Genomic DNA, 19,082 nt, shown 5'->3' on the forward strand with positions numbered 1-19,082 from the left:
TAGTATGTCTATTCTTCCACATTACTCAGATGCTTAATTTGCTGAAAAGGTGGGTGGTATAAATACTGCATTGCTGTAACTTATTCTGAAGTCATACAAGCTGTCACTTCTTGCTGTTTCCTCTCCTTCTCAGGCCTTGTAGCTCAGTTTATAGCCTGTGTAGTGCCACGGCTTTCAGCAAGGACTGTGTGTGTCTCTGCTCTTGTGTAGTTTGTAGCCTGATGTTCAAACTGAGTTCCTAAGGAATACAAATGTTTAAGCTAGACCCAAATATCTCATCTTCCAGGAAACTGCTCTAGCTAGTTAAGTTTTATACTAAGTATGTTAAGGGTGTCTTGTCCTTCCTGCAAACTTCCACTGAAAGAATGAATTTGAATGCTTAAAAGTAAGAAGGGATCAGCCTTTCTGACCAAGTTGAGACCTTGAGGAGGTGAGATGCTTCACAACCATGTTAGCCTATTTCGTCTAACCTAAGGCTTCCAGTGCTCAGTGTGATTGCTCTCTGTCTGACTGCATTCCACTATCTTGGACAGGTGACCTAGCAAATAAGAGAAAAATCTGTTTGGGTTCAAAAGTATGGTCAACAATGTGTGGTCAATAGTACTTTAATTCAGTAAAATAAAATACCTTCCTACCCCTGAGACTTTAGCTGTTTTTCAGATGTCTTTTTGGCTGTTCAAATACAATGACTGCAGTATTGAAAGCACAGAAGGATGTGGGAGTCCTTTGTGGGTGACTGACCTTTTCTTCTTGTGTTCATCCTAATGCCGCCTTAACTGATGTGATGATGTTTGTTTTTTTAAAATTGGATTTCACATTGTATTGCAGAGAACTGTCCTGATCAGAATCCTCGCCTTAAAAACTGGAGCCCTGGCAAAGATCCTGAAAAGCGAGTTATTATCAAAAAAGGGGATTTGTTTCGTCTGAACTCAGACGCTACAGTACACTCTATAGTTATACAGGATGGAGGTATGAAATAGCAAAATGGACACCTTGCTTCAGTGTCCTACATATTTTTTATGCAGGTTTTTTTCTGTGATTGCATAAAAACATGTTGAAACTTCATCTTGCAGCTTACTGACCAGTTCCCATGCTTTTTTACTTTTCAGCCTGCTGCCAGGTTGAGTATATAATTCAAAAGATGAATTCTCTGTGATGATACTCTAGTATCTTTTCAGCGCAGCACTGATGTAGTTTTCTGTTTCTACTAAACAAGGTTGTTTAGTAGCCTGTGTGGTACTGAATCTGTTTGTCCTCCAATGGTAACTGTTGTATATTGTAGGCAGAAAAAGAATTGAAATAAATCAGCAAATTCTTAGAAAGATAAATCACAATTGGTAGCAGTTACTTTCCCAAACATTCTTAAATATATGTAAGAACATAACAGCTTAATTCATGGGTGTGAAAAATAAATCTGTAGTTTTTTCTGTTGTTCTTACTGCAGAGCTTGGTTATTTGAGTCTCTCCGAATTTTGCTTTGATATACAGAAATACTTCTTTTCCTTTAGGTTTACTTGTTTTTGGTGATGATAAAGAAGGTTCTAAAAATATTACCTTGAGAACTCGATTTATCCTGATAAAGGATGGTGGAATGCTTCATGTTGGAGCAGAGAAATGCCGCTATAAATCCAAAGCAACTATTATTTTGTATGGGAAGTCAAACGAAGGTGCTGATGTGCCAGAATTTGGCAAAAAATTTATTGGCGTGGGCCCTGAAGGAACACTGGAATTGCATGGGCACCAGAAGGTATCATGGACTCTTCTGTCAAAGACTATGTATTTCTCAGGGCTGGCCTATGGTCATTATACATTTAAAAAGAATTTTTCCCGAGGACTAAATGTTAGAGTGATCGATCAAGATACAGCAGAGGTTTTGGAAGTGCTGAAGTTTGATACTCATGAATTTGCAGAGGAAAGCTTAAAGCTCCAGAACTTACTGAAAAATGGGCATCCTGGTCGTATTATTGCTATTGCTGTAGGAGATTCAGCTGCTAAAAATCTTTTGGAAGAAACCAGAGTGACTATTCAAAATCTTCTGGGAAGTAAGTTTGTCAGAGGATTAAGTTACAGGTAAGTAATTTATTTTCCATTTTGTGCTGAGTAAAGATGACATGCAGTTTTTCTGTTGGGGATTTGTTAAACCTTGGCATTCCATAAGGTTCTCAGAGAGTTCTTGGTGCTGTACATAGTGCTGCAGTAATAGTATTCAGTTAGCAGTACAGTGCAGAGACTGGTATCTGTGTGACAGACTTTTTTATTTGTAATTACTTGCTTTCATTGTTCTTTCTAGAAATTAAACTAAGACATAGATAACAGTTTCTAGGTGAAGCTTTTAATTTGTATGACTTTGGAAGAGCAAGGAATGGAACTAAAAGATCTCTAAATTCCTTCCAACCCAAAACATTGTATCTAAGGGATACTAATCCCAAGTATCAAACATCTTATTCATACTCCTGTGCTGTTGAAATAAAAGTACATTACCTCTCCACCGTGATTTCAAAGGACCTGACTTGTAAAGTTATTTTGTGATTGAAATGCAGTTACAAGGTGTTTTTATATTTTTTGGCCATTCTTTTCAGTTGGTCAGGATTTGGATGGTGAGACAGTAGAAGAGATAAAACAGGGATTATTAAAGCAGGAAATTTGCACTGCTCTTAATTGCTCTTCATTTAGTTGAGTTCATTTAGTGCATGTTCTGAACTTGGCTTTCTGCTGCAAAGAGTTGTCCACACTATTCTGGGCAACACAAAGCATTGTGCCCAGGCAGTCAAGAAGGTTCTGGCTAGTATCAGCAATAATGTGGCCAGCAGGACTGGGCAGTGCTGTACTAGCACTGGTGAGGCCACATCTTAAGTCCTGTGTCCAGTTCTGGGCCCTTAATACAATAAAGGCTGATGTGCTGGAGCGTGTCCAGAGAAGGGCAATGAGCTGAGGATGGGTCTAGAATGTAAGTCATATGAGGAGCTGCCTGAGGGAACTGGGAATGTTTAGCCTGAACTAAAGGAGGTTCAGAGAGACCTTATTACTCTCTGTAAGCCAGGTGGGGGTCAACCTCTTCTTGTAAGCAACCAGTGGCAGAACAAGGGGATGCAACCTCAAGCCACATCCAGGGAGGTTTCCAGTTCCACATAGGAGGAATTCCTTAATGGAAGTTGATACTAAGCATTGGCACAGACTGTCCAGGGAGATGGTGGAGTCATCATCCCTGGAGGTGTTCAAGAAATGACTGGATATGGTGCTTTGTACCATGGTCTAATTGACAAGGTGCCCATCAGTCAAAGGCTAGACTTGATCTTAGAGATATTTTCCAGCCTAAATGATTCTGTGATTCTGTGTTGGCAATACAATGAAAAGTATACCCAGTCTCCTAACTGCCTGTCAGTCTGTTGTTCTTCTTCTATTGAGATGGTTGTATAACCTCTTTGTATTGTCCAGTGTTTTCCAGGAAATTGGTAATTTGGTTTTTCCATTCTATTCTTATCCCTCACTATCCCCTGACATCTGGATTCCAGTTAGTTTCCTCCCTGTGCTTTGGCAGAGGCAGGCTGGCGTGTCAGTCAGGATGGCATGTTCTGACCTCAGTTCCTGTCAGGAGTACATTTGTGTCACTGGCTGTGTAAGCACAGGGGTGTGGGATGGAATGCTTTTGCCTCTGAAGCAGTTTGGCCAAAAGTGTCAAGACCTGGATGTCCTGTAGTAGAATACCACTTCCTGAAAGCAACAGAGCCTGTGTGGCTCCAGGTTGCTCAGGTTCTGGTGCAGCCAGCCCAGCCTGCCCTGAGAGGTGCGTGTAGATTTCTGGTGTTTATCTCTGCCCATGAACTCCACACCAGTTTGTCTGAAATGAGGAACTTCTTCATCCTGTAACTGGGAAGAAACAGCCTTTTTTCCCTCTCTGCTGAACCGATTCTTGTCTGCTTTTCTTAGTCAGTAAAGGCTCTGTAAGCACATAAAATTATTTTGTTCTTGGTGGAAGATAGGCAAGAAGCTTTCCCTGATGGCTTGCTTAGGAAAAGCAGGGGCCATTGTCTTAAACCTCTAAAGCTAGTGAAAAAGATGTCAGCATGGAGGTGAATACTCCATTACAGCCCTCTCCCCTTCTACTTCTTCCTGCAACATGTGAAATCCAAAGCATGTACCAAAATAACTTTATTTTAAATGTCGGTATGTGAAATGTTCAACTTGTTTGCTGCTGCTACCAAAAAGCTGTCCCAGTATGTACTATTCCTGTGAACATGTTAATGCCTAAAGTATTGTTTGGCTTTCTGATCCAAATCAACAAAAACTTCAGAAAGGGTTAAAATAAAGGCAATGGGGTTTAAGGTAGGTTTAATATCTGCCTTTGAATTAATCATTAACAACAGCCTGCAGTCCAGCTAGCTGACACAGTTTTCACTTGGGATGAATGATTCAACTTTAATGATGCAAAATTGTCTGGCTTTTTAATAGATGATCTCGACTGCTTCCTTTGCATTATAGAGTAGTAAAGGACAGCAAAAGAAACTTGTTTTTTTTAACTTGGTGGCAGCTTTCTGTGGTGCATGCTTTGCTTTTAATTTTCAAACACTCACACATCAGTGATATATTGTACAAAGGTTGTGCATGCATTTCCTTTTCTGGGTCTGAGCATCCTAAAAGATTCAAAAGCTATTGCCTGTCTAGCACAGGGGTGAGTACCAGTGGCTGTTGCTGGTTGTCTCCATCCCTCCTGGCCTGAGGAACACATGGTCCCCTGGAGTCCTGACTGCTCCTTTGGGGTGTTGCTGGGGCTATGGCAGGAACATTGGCCTTGACTCCTTCTCCTCCTGGGCCCTGCTAAAGCTGTTTGGGAGTAGAATCCTGTGTGGCTTCTGTCACACATCTCTAACAATTACCTTTTGGAAAAATACTGTATATCAATATCTTATTGAATGTTTTACTAAAAATGTATATGAAAGTCTTCCCCAGTAAGGGCTCTTGTATTTGCCAATTTGTGTATAGGACACTCAGTTATTTTAAACTATTTTAACTTAATTATCCACTGCCCATTTCTTTCTACATTTTGAAGTTTCATTTTAAAATGAATTTGGAAGAGCAAGCAAAAGGTTTTTTTATGACTACTATGCTCCTTGTCTTTTCTGGGTTTTGTAAAGAATTTTTAAAGGGCCATTATATTTAAACGTTCACTTTTGATTTTCACAGGCAAGCCTGGGCTTTAGTTGGTGTCATAGGTGGTGGAAATTCTTCCTGTAATGAATCAGTGAGAAACTATGAAAACCACAGCACTGGTGGGAAAGCGCTTGCTCAAAAAGAGTTTTTCACAGTGGATGGTCAGAAGTTTGTTGTGAGAGCTTACAGCGAATGGAATGATGGTAGGAAAGTGTTTTGTGAAATCCTACAGTTGGGGAAAAATCAAAAAAATACTTTATATGCTTTTTTTCACTAGAACTTCTGGTTGCTATTTAAATTTTTGAGTGCTTCTATAAGTTGTTTTTTCTTGCTATGGTTGAAATAGGAGGACACAGTTCTTCAGTACTACCTATTTTCTCACTCAGTTTGTATATAGTATGTGAGCAGCGTAATATTGACTCTTAAATTCTAGTATATTTAGATGAAGATAGTCTTATAGGTTCTGATGCTTTTAAAATTTATTTTAGTAATTTGGCAGTCATGTATATTTTAAATCGTAAGCTTTTGAGATGTTGATCACGGTACTGAAAAAAACCTACAGAAGCCAAAAGAAATGTTTTCTTCTTGTTACAATTTTTGGTTGCTGTTAGAGTGCTGAACTTTAGGCAGCTGTTCTGATACAACATTGAATATGTGGTATAAAAATATAGAAGACCTGCCACTTGCTTGCTTTTGTCCTTTATTAAATTTTTTTTTAAATTTAAGATATCTTTGATCTGAGTTTCTATGGGCAATCATGTCCTTCTATTTTTAGAATTACTAAATACTATTGTGTTTTCCTCAAAATTTTTTTATGGTAGTCATAAATTTATTTGTTAGGCAGTTGAGCTATTTGGTATTACCCCTTTACTGTTCATTACAACCCCATGAAAATGTATAGATTTACATTTTAAAAAAGAAATCCATCAAAATGCATCTTTTACTTACTGGTGCTGTAAAGTTAGGTTCAAGAGTTAGCAAAAGCAGCTGAAGTTATGCAAATTCATCATACGCCAATGAAATTCTATGTGTGTGCAATTTAGTCTGCCAAACTGTTCTATTAGTTGTTCTTAAAAAACACTTTGTTTTCCACATCCTTGATTACATCTGTAGAGTTTAAAATGGCAAAAAAATGTCGCCCAAAACAAGCAGAAGTAGCTGGACCTACAAATTACTGCCATATGATAGCAGGGTTTTTTGAAGAAAAAAAATAAATCATAGTTTATTCCAGTCACCATTAGTTTTGTGTTTTCCCTTTTTTTTTGTTTGAGATCTAATAACTCAACAGGCTGTAAAAGCATCTCCCACTGGCGTGTTTGAGGTCAGAGTTGTACTTTAGAGGGCTTTGGGGCCTGCAAAATCTCATAGGTGTTTTATCAGTATCTTATTGGTAATTGTTTGATATAAAGGTGAATATAATCCTTTTTTTTTTTTTTTTTTTTTTTTTTCCTATTAGGTGTCCCTATATCAGGCTTCCAGGTGGAAGCAGTGGGTGGAGTAATACTGAATCTTCTGGATGATGTTAGTAGTTGGGAGCCTGGAGACAGGATTGTGGTTGCGAGCACAGACTATTCGATGTATCAGACAGAGGAATTCACCCTCCTTCCCTGCCCAGAATGTACCATGCATCAGGTTAAAGTCAAAGGTATGAGAGCAGTCACCACTTGAAGATCTGTGTGAGACGTGTATTTGCTGCTGGACAGGCCCTTGAGTGGAAGCAGTAAAGAGCAGCCTTTTCTCAAATTGCTGTATGGATTTGTTGCCACATACACGGATGTGTAATTCTCTTTGCTATAAAGGAGCAAGCTCACCATGCTAACTTTTCTTTCTCATTTCTTCCCAGGCTCATTGAATGCCTTATTTTTTTTTTCCAGTAGGGTTAGGCTTGGTTTCTTTCCTTGGCTCCTTTCTGTCTTTTCACAAGTTCTCTTTATACATGCTTGAATAGCTGTTGCAGTCATTACTTGTTTCCCTTGCTTTTAGTGTCATTCTCATCTCTTGAACTATTATCATTATAATTTTTTCTGTTTCTTTTGTTATTGAAAAAGTAGAAATAAAAATAGGAAGGAAAAAAGAAAAATGCCATCTTTGAACCTGTACCTTTTTTCTTTTTTTATTCTTTCTCTCAGTCTCCTTTTTATCACTTCCGCAACAAAGTGATTATAAAATAGGTGGCCCTTCCAAGATTCTGCTCTCACAGGATGTCCCTGAGTAGTTGCAGTCTGGTTTTCCTTTGGGTGTGATGCACAAGTAAATGGTCATGCATGTTGTTGACCAATTTCTTTTTATTATGTGAGTCATTCTGCTTGACATCACAAGAGCCTCCCAAGAGACTGGCTTGCCAGCTATGCTAGCGTCTCTGTTTTCCTTCTGCCGCTCCACACCTGCTCCATGGTGCCGCCCTTCCCCTTGGTGTCCTCCAGCTTCTGGTCTGGAGCTTCCCCTCTCACTCCTGGTGGGCTGCAGCGTCATTCCATAGCATAAACTAACGAGTGTTGTTCTGTAGTGTTAGTTTGCAGCAGCTCATGGGTGCTCTTCTCGGTCTGGTTTTGTCCCAGTAATTTCTGCACAGTGGAACTTCCTCTTCTGCAAACTGCTCTTCTCCTTCTTAATTCTCAGAAGTTTTCTGTCAGCACCCTCAGATTTCCCTGTCCACCTGTGCCTTAAAGAAATGCCAGTCTGTCTGTCCCTCTGGCGGTGAAATTTGCTTCTCACACATTTCTTAGCATGGGTCATGTATGTTTTACTGCATTGAGAAATCTCAAGTATGAGGAAAGCGTATCTTTTCTTACCTTTTGTGCCATCAGAGAATACCAGTTTGAGTGAAGCTGCAGAGCTAACTTGGTGCTATTGAACATGGTATTTCTGGACTTTGTTCTTAAGTGTCATGTTTTAAAGAGCAAATTTAACTGGAAGGTTGCAGCATGAAGTTTAAGAAGCTTCATGTCACCACTGAATAGTGTGCGTGTAGACTATTTCATCCTGGAAATCATGTGCTATGAAAAGGCAGCTGCTTTTAAAGGTTAAAAAAATTAGTTTTCACAAGATTTGCAATAAGGCATAAAATACAAAATACTGGTCTTTTTTTTTTTTTTTTTTTTTTTAAGTAAATCCTAGCTAAACTAAAAAGATATTAAAGGGAGTGGACTTACAGTCAACTTTCCCAGTTGGGGTTCTTTGCCACCCTCAATATAATTTTCTTTGACATAGTAATTTATACAGTTTTAGAAAATCCCCATACCACCCTACATACTTGTTCCACAGAGAATGAATTTCCTGTGTAATGATAAACTTGACATGCTGAAGAACATACCATCCTTTGAAATTATTTCTTGCATTGTTTTGATAGTTTTTTGCTGATTTGACCTTTCTGTAGTAGGGAAACAAAAAAGTGTTGTGTTATAGGAGCCCTGGTTACTCTGTCTGCCCTTGATTTCTTGAGTTGCTAGTCAAATACAGGGAAAAACAATAGGCAAGCCTTTAGGGAGAGGAGTGCAGTGCCATTTACAGATGCATCTGGTCTTTTTAAATCCTCAGAGGCAGATACAGTGTTGGTATCACTCTTAGTTCTGCTTCATGTTGTGGTAGTTTACGCTTATATCCTTTTTTTTAAGGCTTGGAGGGATAGTGACAGTCTGTATTCAGAGTATCAGTAAATGCATAAATGCATTTTTTAAGGTTTACAGAACCAGATCATTTTCTCGGTTTCATTGGGAAGTTGATTGCGTTTTTGATGAAGGGTGTAAAACTAGACTATCTTTTCTCTAATTTTGAGCTTATGCATCTTCAGAATAGCTACCTAAGTAAGAGGGGATATAGTTAGGAAAGCAAGTCCTTTTTTTGTTAGGAGGAGATAAATACAGCATTTTCAAACAGTGTTTTGGCTTCACTTTCAGTTCTTAATTTGTCTTTGAAACAGATTAAGCAGCCAGCATCTTTTTCTTTTAAAGCAAGTCTGCACCTGTGTTTCACTAGAAGTTAAATGCATTAATGCATTAATACATTACACTGTTCTTACTTTTTTCCCCATTCTGTTCACAAACTGTTGGATCAAAACTGTAAGACATACTTGAAAATAAAATGTTGATATTTTTTGAGGATTAGTTTCTTATTAAAATGAAAAATATATCTACCACAAGAGAAGCTAAGAGAGACCAGCGCATTAAGGAAGAGAAATGCACAATTTTTGTTGATGCAGTTATCTTGCTTTTTTATGTATGTTGATTCTGGTTTTAATCAGTGGTGACTTTTTTTCTTTTTTTTCCCTTCTTCTACAAAATATGTTGTTGGACAGAAAACCCTCAGTTTCCTCATGTAGGAGAAGTAATTGATGGAGTGGACATGAGAGCAGAAGTTGGAGTTCTTACAAGAAATATCCTAATAAAGGGGGAGACAGAAAATACCTGCTATCTTGAAAAGGAGTGTCAATTCTTCAGTTATGATACATATGGTGGACATATCAAGGTTTGAAAAACATTTTACATTAACTTTCTGTCATATAAATGCATATTAAGGACAAAAAGATTAATGTTTCACTTCAAGGGATTTGAAAACTTAAAGAACATTAACTCATTCAGTTGCTTTGTGTGGAAATGACTTAATTCTCAGCTTTACCCAGATTAGATTTAACTCCTTAAGTCTTAGTCTGCAGAGTTGAAGGAAGGGATATAATGCATAAACTATTCTAGAAACATCTAGCAGGTATTGTGACATTGTATGGCACAGATTAAACAAGTGACATCCATGCATGTGTATCCTATAACATTACAGAATAAAGCTTGATCTCCCTTGTATTTCTCTTCCTTCCTTTTATTGCCTTTGTACCTCCCCAGGTACAAAGGTGATGAACACTGAATCCTAATTCAGATTTCCCATCTGAACCTGAGCACTAGAGAGGCAGAGAGGGGGAAGAAACTGACTTATAATATTGGGTTTTATATTTAGTTTCTTAAAAATATGCAAGTACTAAGGTTATATAAAGGAAACTGCTTCAAATTTTTTTGTATTATAATTATAAACAAAGCTGAGAGGAAGGAGTGTTCTATAAACTAGTATTTAAACTTGGGTTCACTCTTTTAGATGAAAGATTTGAGCAGCAGTGCTTCAGTGATGCTAGAGAAGTCTGAGGCCTCAAATTTTAATTGCAAATATATATGTGCTCATTATGTAGTCATCAGGTTTAAATCTTTTTCTAATGTATTTGGATACAGATTTTAATTTCATAGAAGTGACCATAACAGTGGAAAAAAAATAAGCCCTTTCCTACTATGTTGGCAGCTTTTGTTTTGTGGAAGAAGGTAGGTGCAATCAAGATAATGTAATGAAAGAGGATAATGACAAGCTGTGAATCTTGCTAAGTGTGACCTTGATTGCCACAAAAGTGTACATAGGCAGACCTTCAGTTGTCTGGAAGGTAGAAGAGAAAAAAATAATTTGACTCATCAAAGTGAAATTGTTCCCAGGAGACTGAGTAGTGGTTTCTGCTGCCAAATCTAGATTTCAGCACTGAAAGTATCTTTGGTTTATGCTAATCTTACATGCTCAAGCAGAGGGATCCTAGATGTCAAGAAATGCTTTTGAGCATCCTGTATTTCCTACTGGTCACTAGTTCAGTAGCCTTAAAGGGGGCTTAGTGCCAGTGAGGAGAGACATTGGCTTGCAGTTGTGGTGCTTTTCAGTAGTAAGAGCTAGAGATTTGGGATGCCTAAAAGATCAGGTTTTTACCATCCCTCTATATGTGAGGTATGCAAACCCTAAGAATTCAATTAGAAGAGGAGGAAAAAAAAAAAGTTTATTTCCCCATGAAAATTGGTATTTTTGATAAATACTCAGTACAGGTAAATTAATGAAATGAAATTACAAAAAAAAAAAAAAGTAGGCTTTGTTTCAGTTTGGTTTCTGTTTTTTTTTTTTGTTTGATTTTTAACTCAGGTTGGTTCCTTGCAGTTCAGCTGTTGCACTTGTTTATGCTTTTATAGCAGATTAGGTGGAAGAAAATACTTTCTCTTTCCTGTATTTCTAGTACAACCCAATTATGACTTTACTTTGTACACAGTAACTTTACTGTGAAGTTGCATGATTGTGAGGATAATTTCATATATTCTTTAGTAAAGACATTTCTCTGAAGCGCAGTGTCCAGTTTTGGGTTCTCATTGCAATGAAAACGTAGATGCACTGGGGTGTGTCCAGGAAGGGTGATGTGGCAGTGTGTGATGATAAGTGACAGGGAGCTGAGGGAAGGGATCTTGCTGCTGTCTTCAGGTACTGGTGGAGGTTCAGAGTGGCCTCCAGCACTTGGAGGCGCACAGCAGTAGAATAAGAGGCAATGGGACCAGGCTTAAAGAAGGTGAATAATGCTCGTACACTGGGAAAATGAAAGGGTAGAACTAATTGACATCATGAGCATCTCTGTGACTGGAGGTATTCTCTGTGCAATGAGCAGCTGTCTTATGAAGCTGACCCAGCACCAAGCTCTCAACTGGACAAGGTATCTCAACAAGTTCCTTTGGATCTGCATTATTTTGTGGTTTTTATTCAGCTAAGCCTCTCCCAGGTGGACTGTGCTGATGCAGCTTCATTACAGACACACCCAGATGTGGGTGACTTCTGCTGGGTTGGAGAGTACATGTAAGAATATTTAATGTGCCACCTGGTAAAGACCAAACAGTGGTAATATGTCTGGTGAAAATTCCTCTGTTGTAGCCGCATGGAGATATATATTTTGAACTTATGTATGAAGGATACAGTTTTTTAAGGCATCTTGTAGAGAAAGACAGTAACATTTGTTCTATATTGTATTGGCCTGTGGCAACTGTGTACATCTAGCTTCTGTACATCTGGGGTAGATGATGTATTAACTTAAAATTTCTATTGGTTAAAAAGCAAATTGGTTATTCACTCTGGACTTCATTTTTTTTTTTAGATTTTGAAGAATTTTACATCTGTTCACCTTTCCTATGTGGAATTGAAGCAAATGGGCCAGCAGCAGATTGGAAGTTACCCTGTTCACTTTCACCTCTGTGGAGATGTGGATGAAAAAGGAGGATATACTTTTAAAACTTACCTGGAAGGTCTTTCCATTCATCACTGTTTTTCCAGATGTGTGACTGTTCATGCAACTAATGGTTTACTGGTAGGTACACAGAGAGTAAAACATATTATGTTTGAATAAATATTATAAAGAACATTTAGATGACAAAATAATCCCATCCCTTCTGCAAATTCAATGCTCAGCAATGTTTTTCTTATTTCAGTGGATAAATAAATTACTGCAAGCAGTAATTTAGCAGTTCTCACCATTCTGTTTTTTCAGATTCTTAGAGGAGCTAACTGTATGACAGCTGTAAGGCAGCTAAATTCCACAGACACAGAAGTGTGTTTGTAAGGGATGAATAAAACTGTGTGCTTGAATCTTCTGAGTATCTGCTGATACTGACACTTCACTCTGCAGCTGTGCCAAGATAGTAAAACTAGATGGTATTTGTCAAATAAATCTCAGTAAATGCTGTTACTACTGACATAATGAACTTGTATTTCTACAGATAAAGGACACCATTGGCTACGACACACTAGGTCACTGTTTCTTCATAGAAGATGGCATTGAGCAGAGGAATACTTTGTTCCACAACCTTGGGCTAGTCACAAAACCAGGCACTCTTCTACCTACAGACAGAAACAGCAGCATGTGTATTTGGATTAGGGATAAGGTGTATGGAAGTTATGTCCCAGTGCCAGCCACAGACTGCATGTGAGTATGTCATGATGAAAAAGTAAAACCCACCAAAAATGGTCTCTTGACAAAATAGAGATGGAAACATTTTTATCTATAATTTAATGAATGTAGTTCACATAGTAATGGTATTTAAAAAATAGCAACAAAAATTAACATGTAGTCTTCTATTAAAGAAAAAAAATGGAATATTGTATTATAGGAATATTGTTGTTTCTTGTAATACTAGGGACCTTAAAAGTCTGTTGAACATCTTCACTACTGCATAAATATATGCATATTCTCAGGTTGTCACCACTATTTTTTTCTGAATACTACTTGTTTATTTTGAAAGCTTCTTAAAACAGTTTAACATTGCATGGGATCTCTGCACAATATTAAATACAATACTGTGTACTGAACTAAAAAATAAAAAGTCATTTTGACTTCCACTGTGGGAGGTTTTGTGATTTGTATTTTGAATGTGAAGTAGTTACTTCATCAGTTTAGACTTTTCTGATGTGAATGTTAAAAAGGGAAGTTATTTCTGTTGGAGATAGAGGTTTTCTGTAGTAACTTGTTTCTGAATAATATTTCAGGGCTGTTTCAACATTCTGGATTTCTCATCCCAACAATCATCTTATAAATAATGCAGCAGCAGGCTCACAGGTAAGGCATATGGGTGTCATTAATGACAAACTGCTTATGTCACTGGCATTTGTAAAATCTGTAACATTTACACTGCCAGATATACATATATTTTTCTTTTTTATATGTGAATCATTTTATGTTTGGCAGCATATTGGCATTGAAAGTGCAGGGTATGTCTAGTGGTGCATTTAAGTGATGCCAAAAATCTTTGTTGTGGCTGCAGCAGAGGAGAACTCTTCTTTGTATTTAATAGACCTGACAGTGTAGAAATGTAGTAGTGTCTAGGAAGAAATCCTTTTATTTTCGTGGAATTCATGCATTTCATATTAAGTCTACTGTATTTTCTATTAGGTTGTCATGAGTTTAGTGACAGCTCTGCAAGAGCTGTAGTCAATGGAATGAAAAATTACTATAAAAGGGTGTTCATTGCATAAGAAAGAGCTAAAACACTTCTTTTCTGTCGGTGGTTAGCCAATTGTTTCCATCCAGTGACTGTTGATATGTTTTTGCTTGTTCTGAACCTTGTGCAAATATCTTGTCATAGCTGCCTGTGATAGAAAGATCTGTACATACTGTGGAGGAGGGAGGGCTGGAGTCTGTTCTGTATTGGATGAGAGGCTGAGATAAGTAAAGTTTTTAATTGGATTTTTATGAAGGGATAAATGGAAACGGAACACAGGAAAGGTTGTTGATTGTTGTTGCAAAGGCTCTAGTGTTGGAAGACTATGAGCCTGTGTATTTTTAGCCACAGATAATATTTATGTATACCTGATAACACTTACATAAATAAATAATTTCTTTACTAACAGGTGACTTATTAATAAATAGAATACAATTCAAAATACTTAGCTGAGTTGAAATATCTGGAGTATAAAAAAAAAATCAGAAAATTTTGTTCTGTTTTTTGTGTGATCTAATTCTTGTTGCCTTTATTGTAGTGGGTTTATTTCTGTTTATTTTCTACTTGACTGTCTACCACTAGGAAGAATCTGGACTCACCTCCTAAATTAAACCAGTTCTTTTCTGTCCAACTCAATGTCTTTACATTTTGCCTGCTTAATGTAATATATCTAGTTTAGGCAGTGCAGGCTAAGTTAAACAGCTTCTTTGCTTCTTTGATCTGGTGCTTAAGATCTGCAAGGTCTTTTTCTGCCTGTCTAGCTCATCCCAGCAGATGTTACATCTTTTTGTTAGCAGGATGTTCCTGGCTGGAGCAAGCATTTGTCTGTAACAAAGTCTAGCCACTCTGATACAGATCCCTTGCATGGATGTAAGCACTTTATACTAAAGGGACCACAGCTTATTGTTTCAGGAATATAATAATTCGACTGTGTTCATACAGACTCTGCCCTATAGAGCTTTTGCTGTTATGAATTAGAGCAATTCACAGCCAAATAATTCCATTCCTCCCCCAGGTCCTTAATTATGCAGTGAAGCCTATTGTAAGGCTGTATAGGCAGTAGATGTTTCTTTCTTTTTTGGTGTGTATGAGAGAGAAGAGAAAAATTCCCAACCTTATTCATATTTCTGAATGCTTGCAGATGTTTAACAAGCTTTTAAGTTTATCTAAGTCTTATTTTTCAAGCACCAGGGGGTGTTTTGGATAAAATTTATTTGAGTCTGCCAAGCACAGAGCTGTACTTAATTATATGTGAGGTAAGATTTTGGTATTTTTATTAATGGAACATCCATATTTGCTTTGTAATGGTTAATCACCAGAAATGTCAGTGCATCATCATTACACACTGGGATTGGGAGCATTACTGTAAAGTAGAATTTCCAGCACTCATTGGAAAATTAGTATATTCTTGGCTTGAAATTCATAAAATCTTTTAAGCCAGGCTGAATTGGCTTTATCCATGTTTCTTGAAAAGGTTGATGACTTTTTTTGTGACATGAAGCACCCAGTGTTTCTTTAGCTACCTTTTAATCCTTTAATGTGCCTTTTTTATTATTTTTTAAGGGCACACAACTTATGGTCAGGCAAAAGTTTTGATGTCTGTAGGTGTTTGCAATACAGATGTCATGATGCCACCTCTTGTGAATGCAAATGGAGCTAAAAGCGAAATTTTGTGGGTCTTATTTAGCAGATAAATCCAGGTTATGAGCAGAGATATTAAAGAAGTATAGAAAATGAACAGATACTAAAATTATTACTGCATGTCATTGGCACAGTGCCCCGAAGTAGGCAGATTTCTTGATGTGTTTTATTTTCCTGTCTTCTGAAAGCTCTTGAGGGTTTTTTTGGTTGTGCCATTTAAATTTTTATGAACCAGCCTTAACAGACTGGAACAGTAAGGATAGGAGGAATGATTTTTGCGATCTTACTGTGAATAGTATTACCTACTAATAAAAGAAAATCTAGTGTGTTGGATAACATAACTGAAATGCAGAAGTTACATTAACTTGGACACTTTTCTACTTTGAAATATTATAACATCTTAAATATGTGGTGTTGAATGGCTTTACTGAGAAGCAAAACACTTTTTAGTTGATACTGTCCACTAGAATTTAGCCCTATTTGCAAAATCCCGCTCTTTCAATGATTAAATTGTTGTTTGGAGACTTTATTTTAAAATTTATATCAGCACCAATAATAGTATCAGAATCACTTATAAGTAATATTTTTCTGTTATTATTTGCAGGATGCTGGAATTTGGTATTTGTTCCACAGAGTTGCTACAGGAGATTCTCATAGTTTAGGCATTGAAACCAAATCAGAGCTTACACCCCTAGGAATCTTCTATAATAACAGGGTTCATTCTAATTTTAAGGTAATATTGTATTCTATTAAAAAGTCTGAAGTTTTTATTTCTCAGTATTTTATATTAAAACTTGTCTGTTCTCATTATAAGCTGGGTAGGAGATAGATTTTTGTGCTGTGTTTGAACTGTACTGTATAATCATAATGTATATAATAATAATGTATAATCAGCATGGGTGTGTTTTCTAGCTACATTTTTGAGTATTCACTGTTTCAGATCCTCATAAGATGCAAACTACTAAAATCAGTTAATACTTCTAATAAACTACTTTTTTCAGAAGTAGTATTTCAGATGCTACTTTTTACGGTTTTGTTTCCTACTCCAAAGAAAGCTGACCCTTGAAGAATCAAAGTTTATTATAGTAGTGATTCATCTCATAGCTTGCTGCAATAGCTACAACTTACTTTTCCAAGTCTCAGGTGTTTGCACATGGTGACAGCCTCTGGCTAGATATTAAGCTTTAATGTTGTCTTCAGGAGCTCACTTATTTGCAACAGTTTTCTTACAGACTTCTCAGCCTACAGTCATTGAGGGGTGTTGTGTTAGTATGACTTTCAAACCTTTTCTACATCTCATCTAAAGCTTCACTTCAGCTGGAGTCCTTACAGTATTTAATTTGGAATCTAGTTGCTGTGTGTATTCATAAATATAATGACATTTACAAAGCTACCTAACTCTAAATAAACACTTATTTGTGTTTGGTTGCTGTGGAAGATTCTCATAGTTTAATCATTGAAACCTCATAGAATCTTTATGGATTTTTTTTTTTTTTTCTGAGTGAAACTGATTTTGCCTGGCAGTTGTCTGGATACTAAGAGATGTTTGATGGAAGTTTGGTTATCACTGTGTTTGGGATTGTAGGGCATTTTGTTCAGATTGGAATTGGAACATACTGAATACAAAAGTGCATTGTGAAGAAAATACTTCCACCTGTATAGTTACTATCATCTTTAAATAAGGGTAACAATTTGTGTGCTAAAATTCCATGTTGAAAGAGAACTCCACTAGCAGGTCAGAGAATCTGCTTGTGTGTAAGACTCAGTTCTAATCATAACTTGGATCAGAGGCGAAAGTAGTCACAGGTATTTCTATGTAATTCAGGTAAAAGAGCACAAATGCTTCCTCATGCTTTTATTTTCTCAAGTAATTTATTTCATACTGGATTATTAAGTTTCAAGCTTATTACTGCTTGGACCAAAATAAACTTCAGTAGTAAAGGTAGTTTAAATTAAAGTGAAATACAAAGTATTTTTCACAGTGTGTTTTGGGTTTTTCTTTTCCATTTATGACAATAATTTGAACTCACCACAAGATTGGCTTCCAGATTTTCCAGAACAGCATGTGGTAATAAATGGAAAACCTCAAATACATTACTTTTTTTTTTTTATAAATCACAGATAATTCCTTTTCTTTTAGCACAGACTGGTTTTTTATATTAATTAGCTAGTTTTCCTTTAGACAATATGCCAGTTGAAGCCAAATGGAAAGATCTAAGAGTTTCTAATATTTGTATGGAATGCAATGCTTGAAATTTAAAAATTTCATTTCTAATCTATCTTTCATTTTGCATAGTATGAAATTTCTTTCTTTGCTTATTTCAGGCTGGTTTGTTCATTGATAAGGGTGTTAAAACAACTAATGCTAGTGCTGATGATCCCAGAGAATATCTTTGTTTGGACAACAATGCAAGGTAAAGGATATTTTCTTTCAAGTGTGTGAAAAACAGCAAAGTTTTGATACTGCTGTTACAGTCACATGGGGAAAAATCCTTTAAGAACAATAAAATAATTTATAAATTATAACCAAACAGTAAGCTCATATACATTCTTTTCCCTGATTTATTCATCTGTTTTGGGAACAACAGAGATGGTGTCTCTTAAAGGATTTTGATTTCTTCTAAGCTTTTGGTCAGGATAGTTTCCATCTTAGAAGACATTGTTTTAAACATGCTTTACTGTCATGCTTAAAATGTTCTCTGGAATTGCTGCTAATGGAAAAATATTCCTTTAAAATCTGAACTTTTGATTTATAACTGAGTTTTAACTAATTGATAAAAAAATGTTTCCGTGGTGCATCCACTCACCTTTCCCACTGCTGAATGTTTCTGCTGTTCCTTCTAGACTTGGGAGTCGTAGCTCGGTGGTACAATTCTACTGAAGGCTCTTTACAGAGGTGGTACAATCAACCACATTTTCTTCAGTTTACAAAGTGAGAGAAAGTAATGGAGAGTCTAGGAAAGTTCCAAGCTATACTGTGGCTGGTTAGTCTTCTCCTGAACTTCAAATAAAATAGCCTAGGATAGTGGTTAAATAAATATTGTATAACTGTATCTGTCAACATTTTATTATGTCAACAGTGCTTCTACTTATAAGCACTGAAAATATGGTATATAGATTATCTTTATTGTCAACTGACCTGTGTTTTAGACAAGGACATTTAAGTGACTGCTACAGATGCAAGGAGGAAAGTTCCAAATTTTGATGATACTCAATACTTCGTAATTTGGAAATGAGCCTACTGGTTCCATATTTTGACAGAAAGCCCATATAACTTTTGTGGTTTACCTCAGTCATAATAGGTAATCAAGAGGATCTTGAGGAGGGAAAGAATCCCTATGAGAGCCTGTAGTGTGTTGAGGATGCAAGAAACTAAGTGCATGAAACTGCATGTTTCACAGCAGAAATAAAAGGAATGAGGCACTGCATAACTATGTGAGGTCCCCAGTCATTGCACATGGAGCCAGACTGGAGGGATTCAAATGTTAATTGAGAAGACTGGGACTATCAAAACCTAACATTTACCTATCTTCC

At 36.8% G+C, this 19,082-nt stretch overlaps 1 protein-coding gene across 4 annotated transcripts in view; it reads left to right on the forward strand.

The window, feature by feature from the left end:
- The window catches only part of CEMIP2 (cell migration inducing hyaluronidase 2), a 62,048-nt gene that overhangs the window by 28,853 nt on the left and 14,113 nt on the right, over nt 1-19,082 (forward strand). For all 4 annotated transcript variants that reach the window (XM_058826294.1, XM_058826293.1, XM_058826292.1 and 1 more), the window contains 10 exons: nt 829-969; nt 1,509-2,070; nt 5,182-5,351; nt 6,605-6,793; nt 9,443-9,612; nt 12,071-12,280; nt 12,690-12,895; nt 13,456-13,525; nt 16,153-16,281; nt 17,874-17,962. In XM_058826294.1, coding sequence (XP_058682277.1) covers nt 829-969; nt 1,509-2,070; nt 5,182-5,351; nt 6,605-6,793; nt 9,443-9,612; nt 12,071-12,280; nt 12,690-12,895; nt 13,456-13,525; nt 16,153-16,281; nt 17,874-17,962 — 1,936 coding nt within the window. The remainder of the gene's footprint in view (nt 1-828; nt 970-1,508; nt 2,071-5,181; nt 5,352-6,604; nt 6,794-9,442; nt 9,613-12,070; nt 12,281-12,689; nt 12,896-13,455; nt 13,526-16,152; nt 16,282-17,873; nt 17,963-19,082) is intronic.

Source organism: Poecile atricapillus, chromosome Z (genome assembly GCF_030490865.1).
Source record: "Poecile atricapillus isolate bPoeAtr1 chromosome Z, bPoeAtr1.hap1, whole genome shotgun sequence".
Classification (NCBI taxonomy): domain Eukaryota; kingdom Metazoa; phylum Chordata; class Aves; order Passeriformes; family Paridae; genus Poecile; species Poecile atricapillus.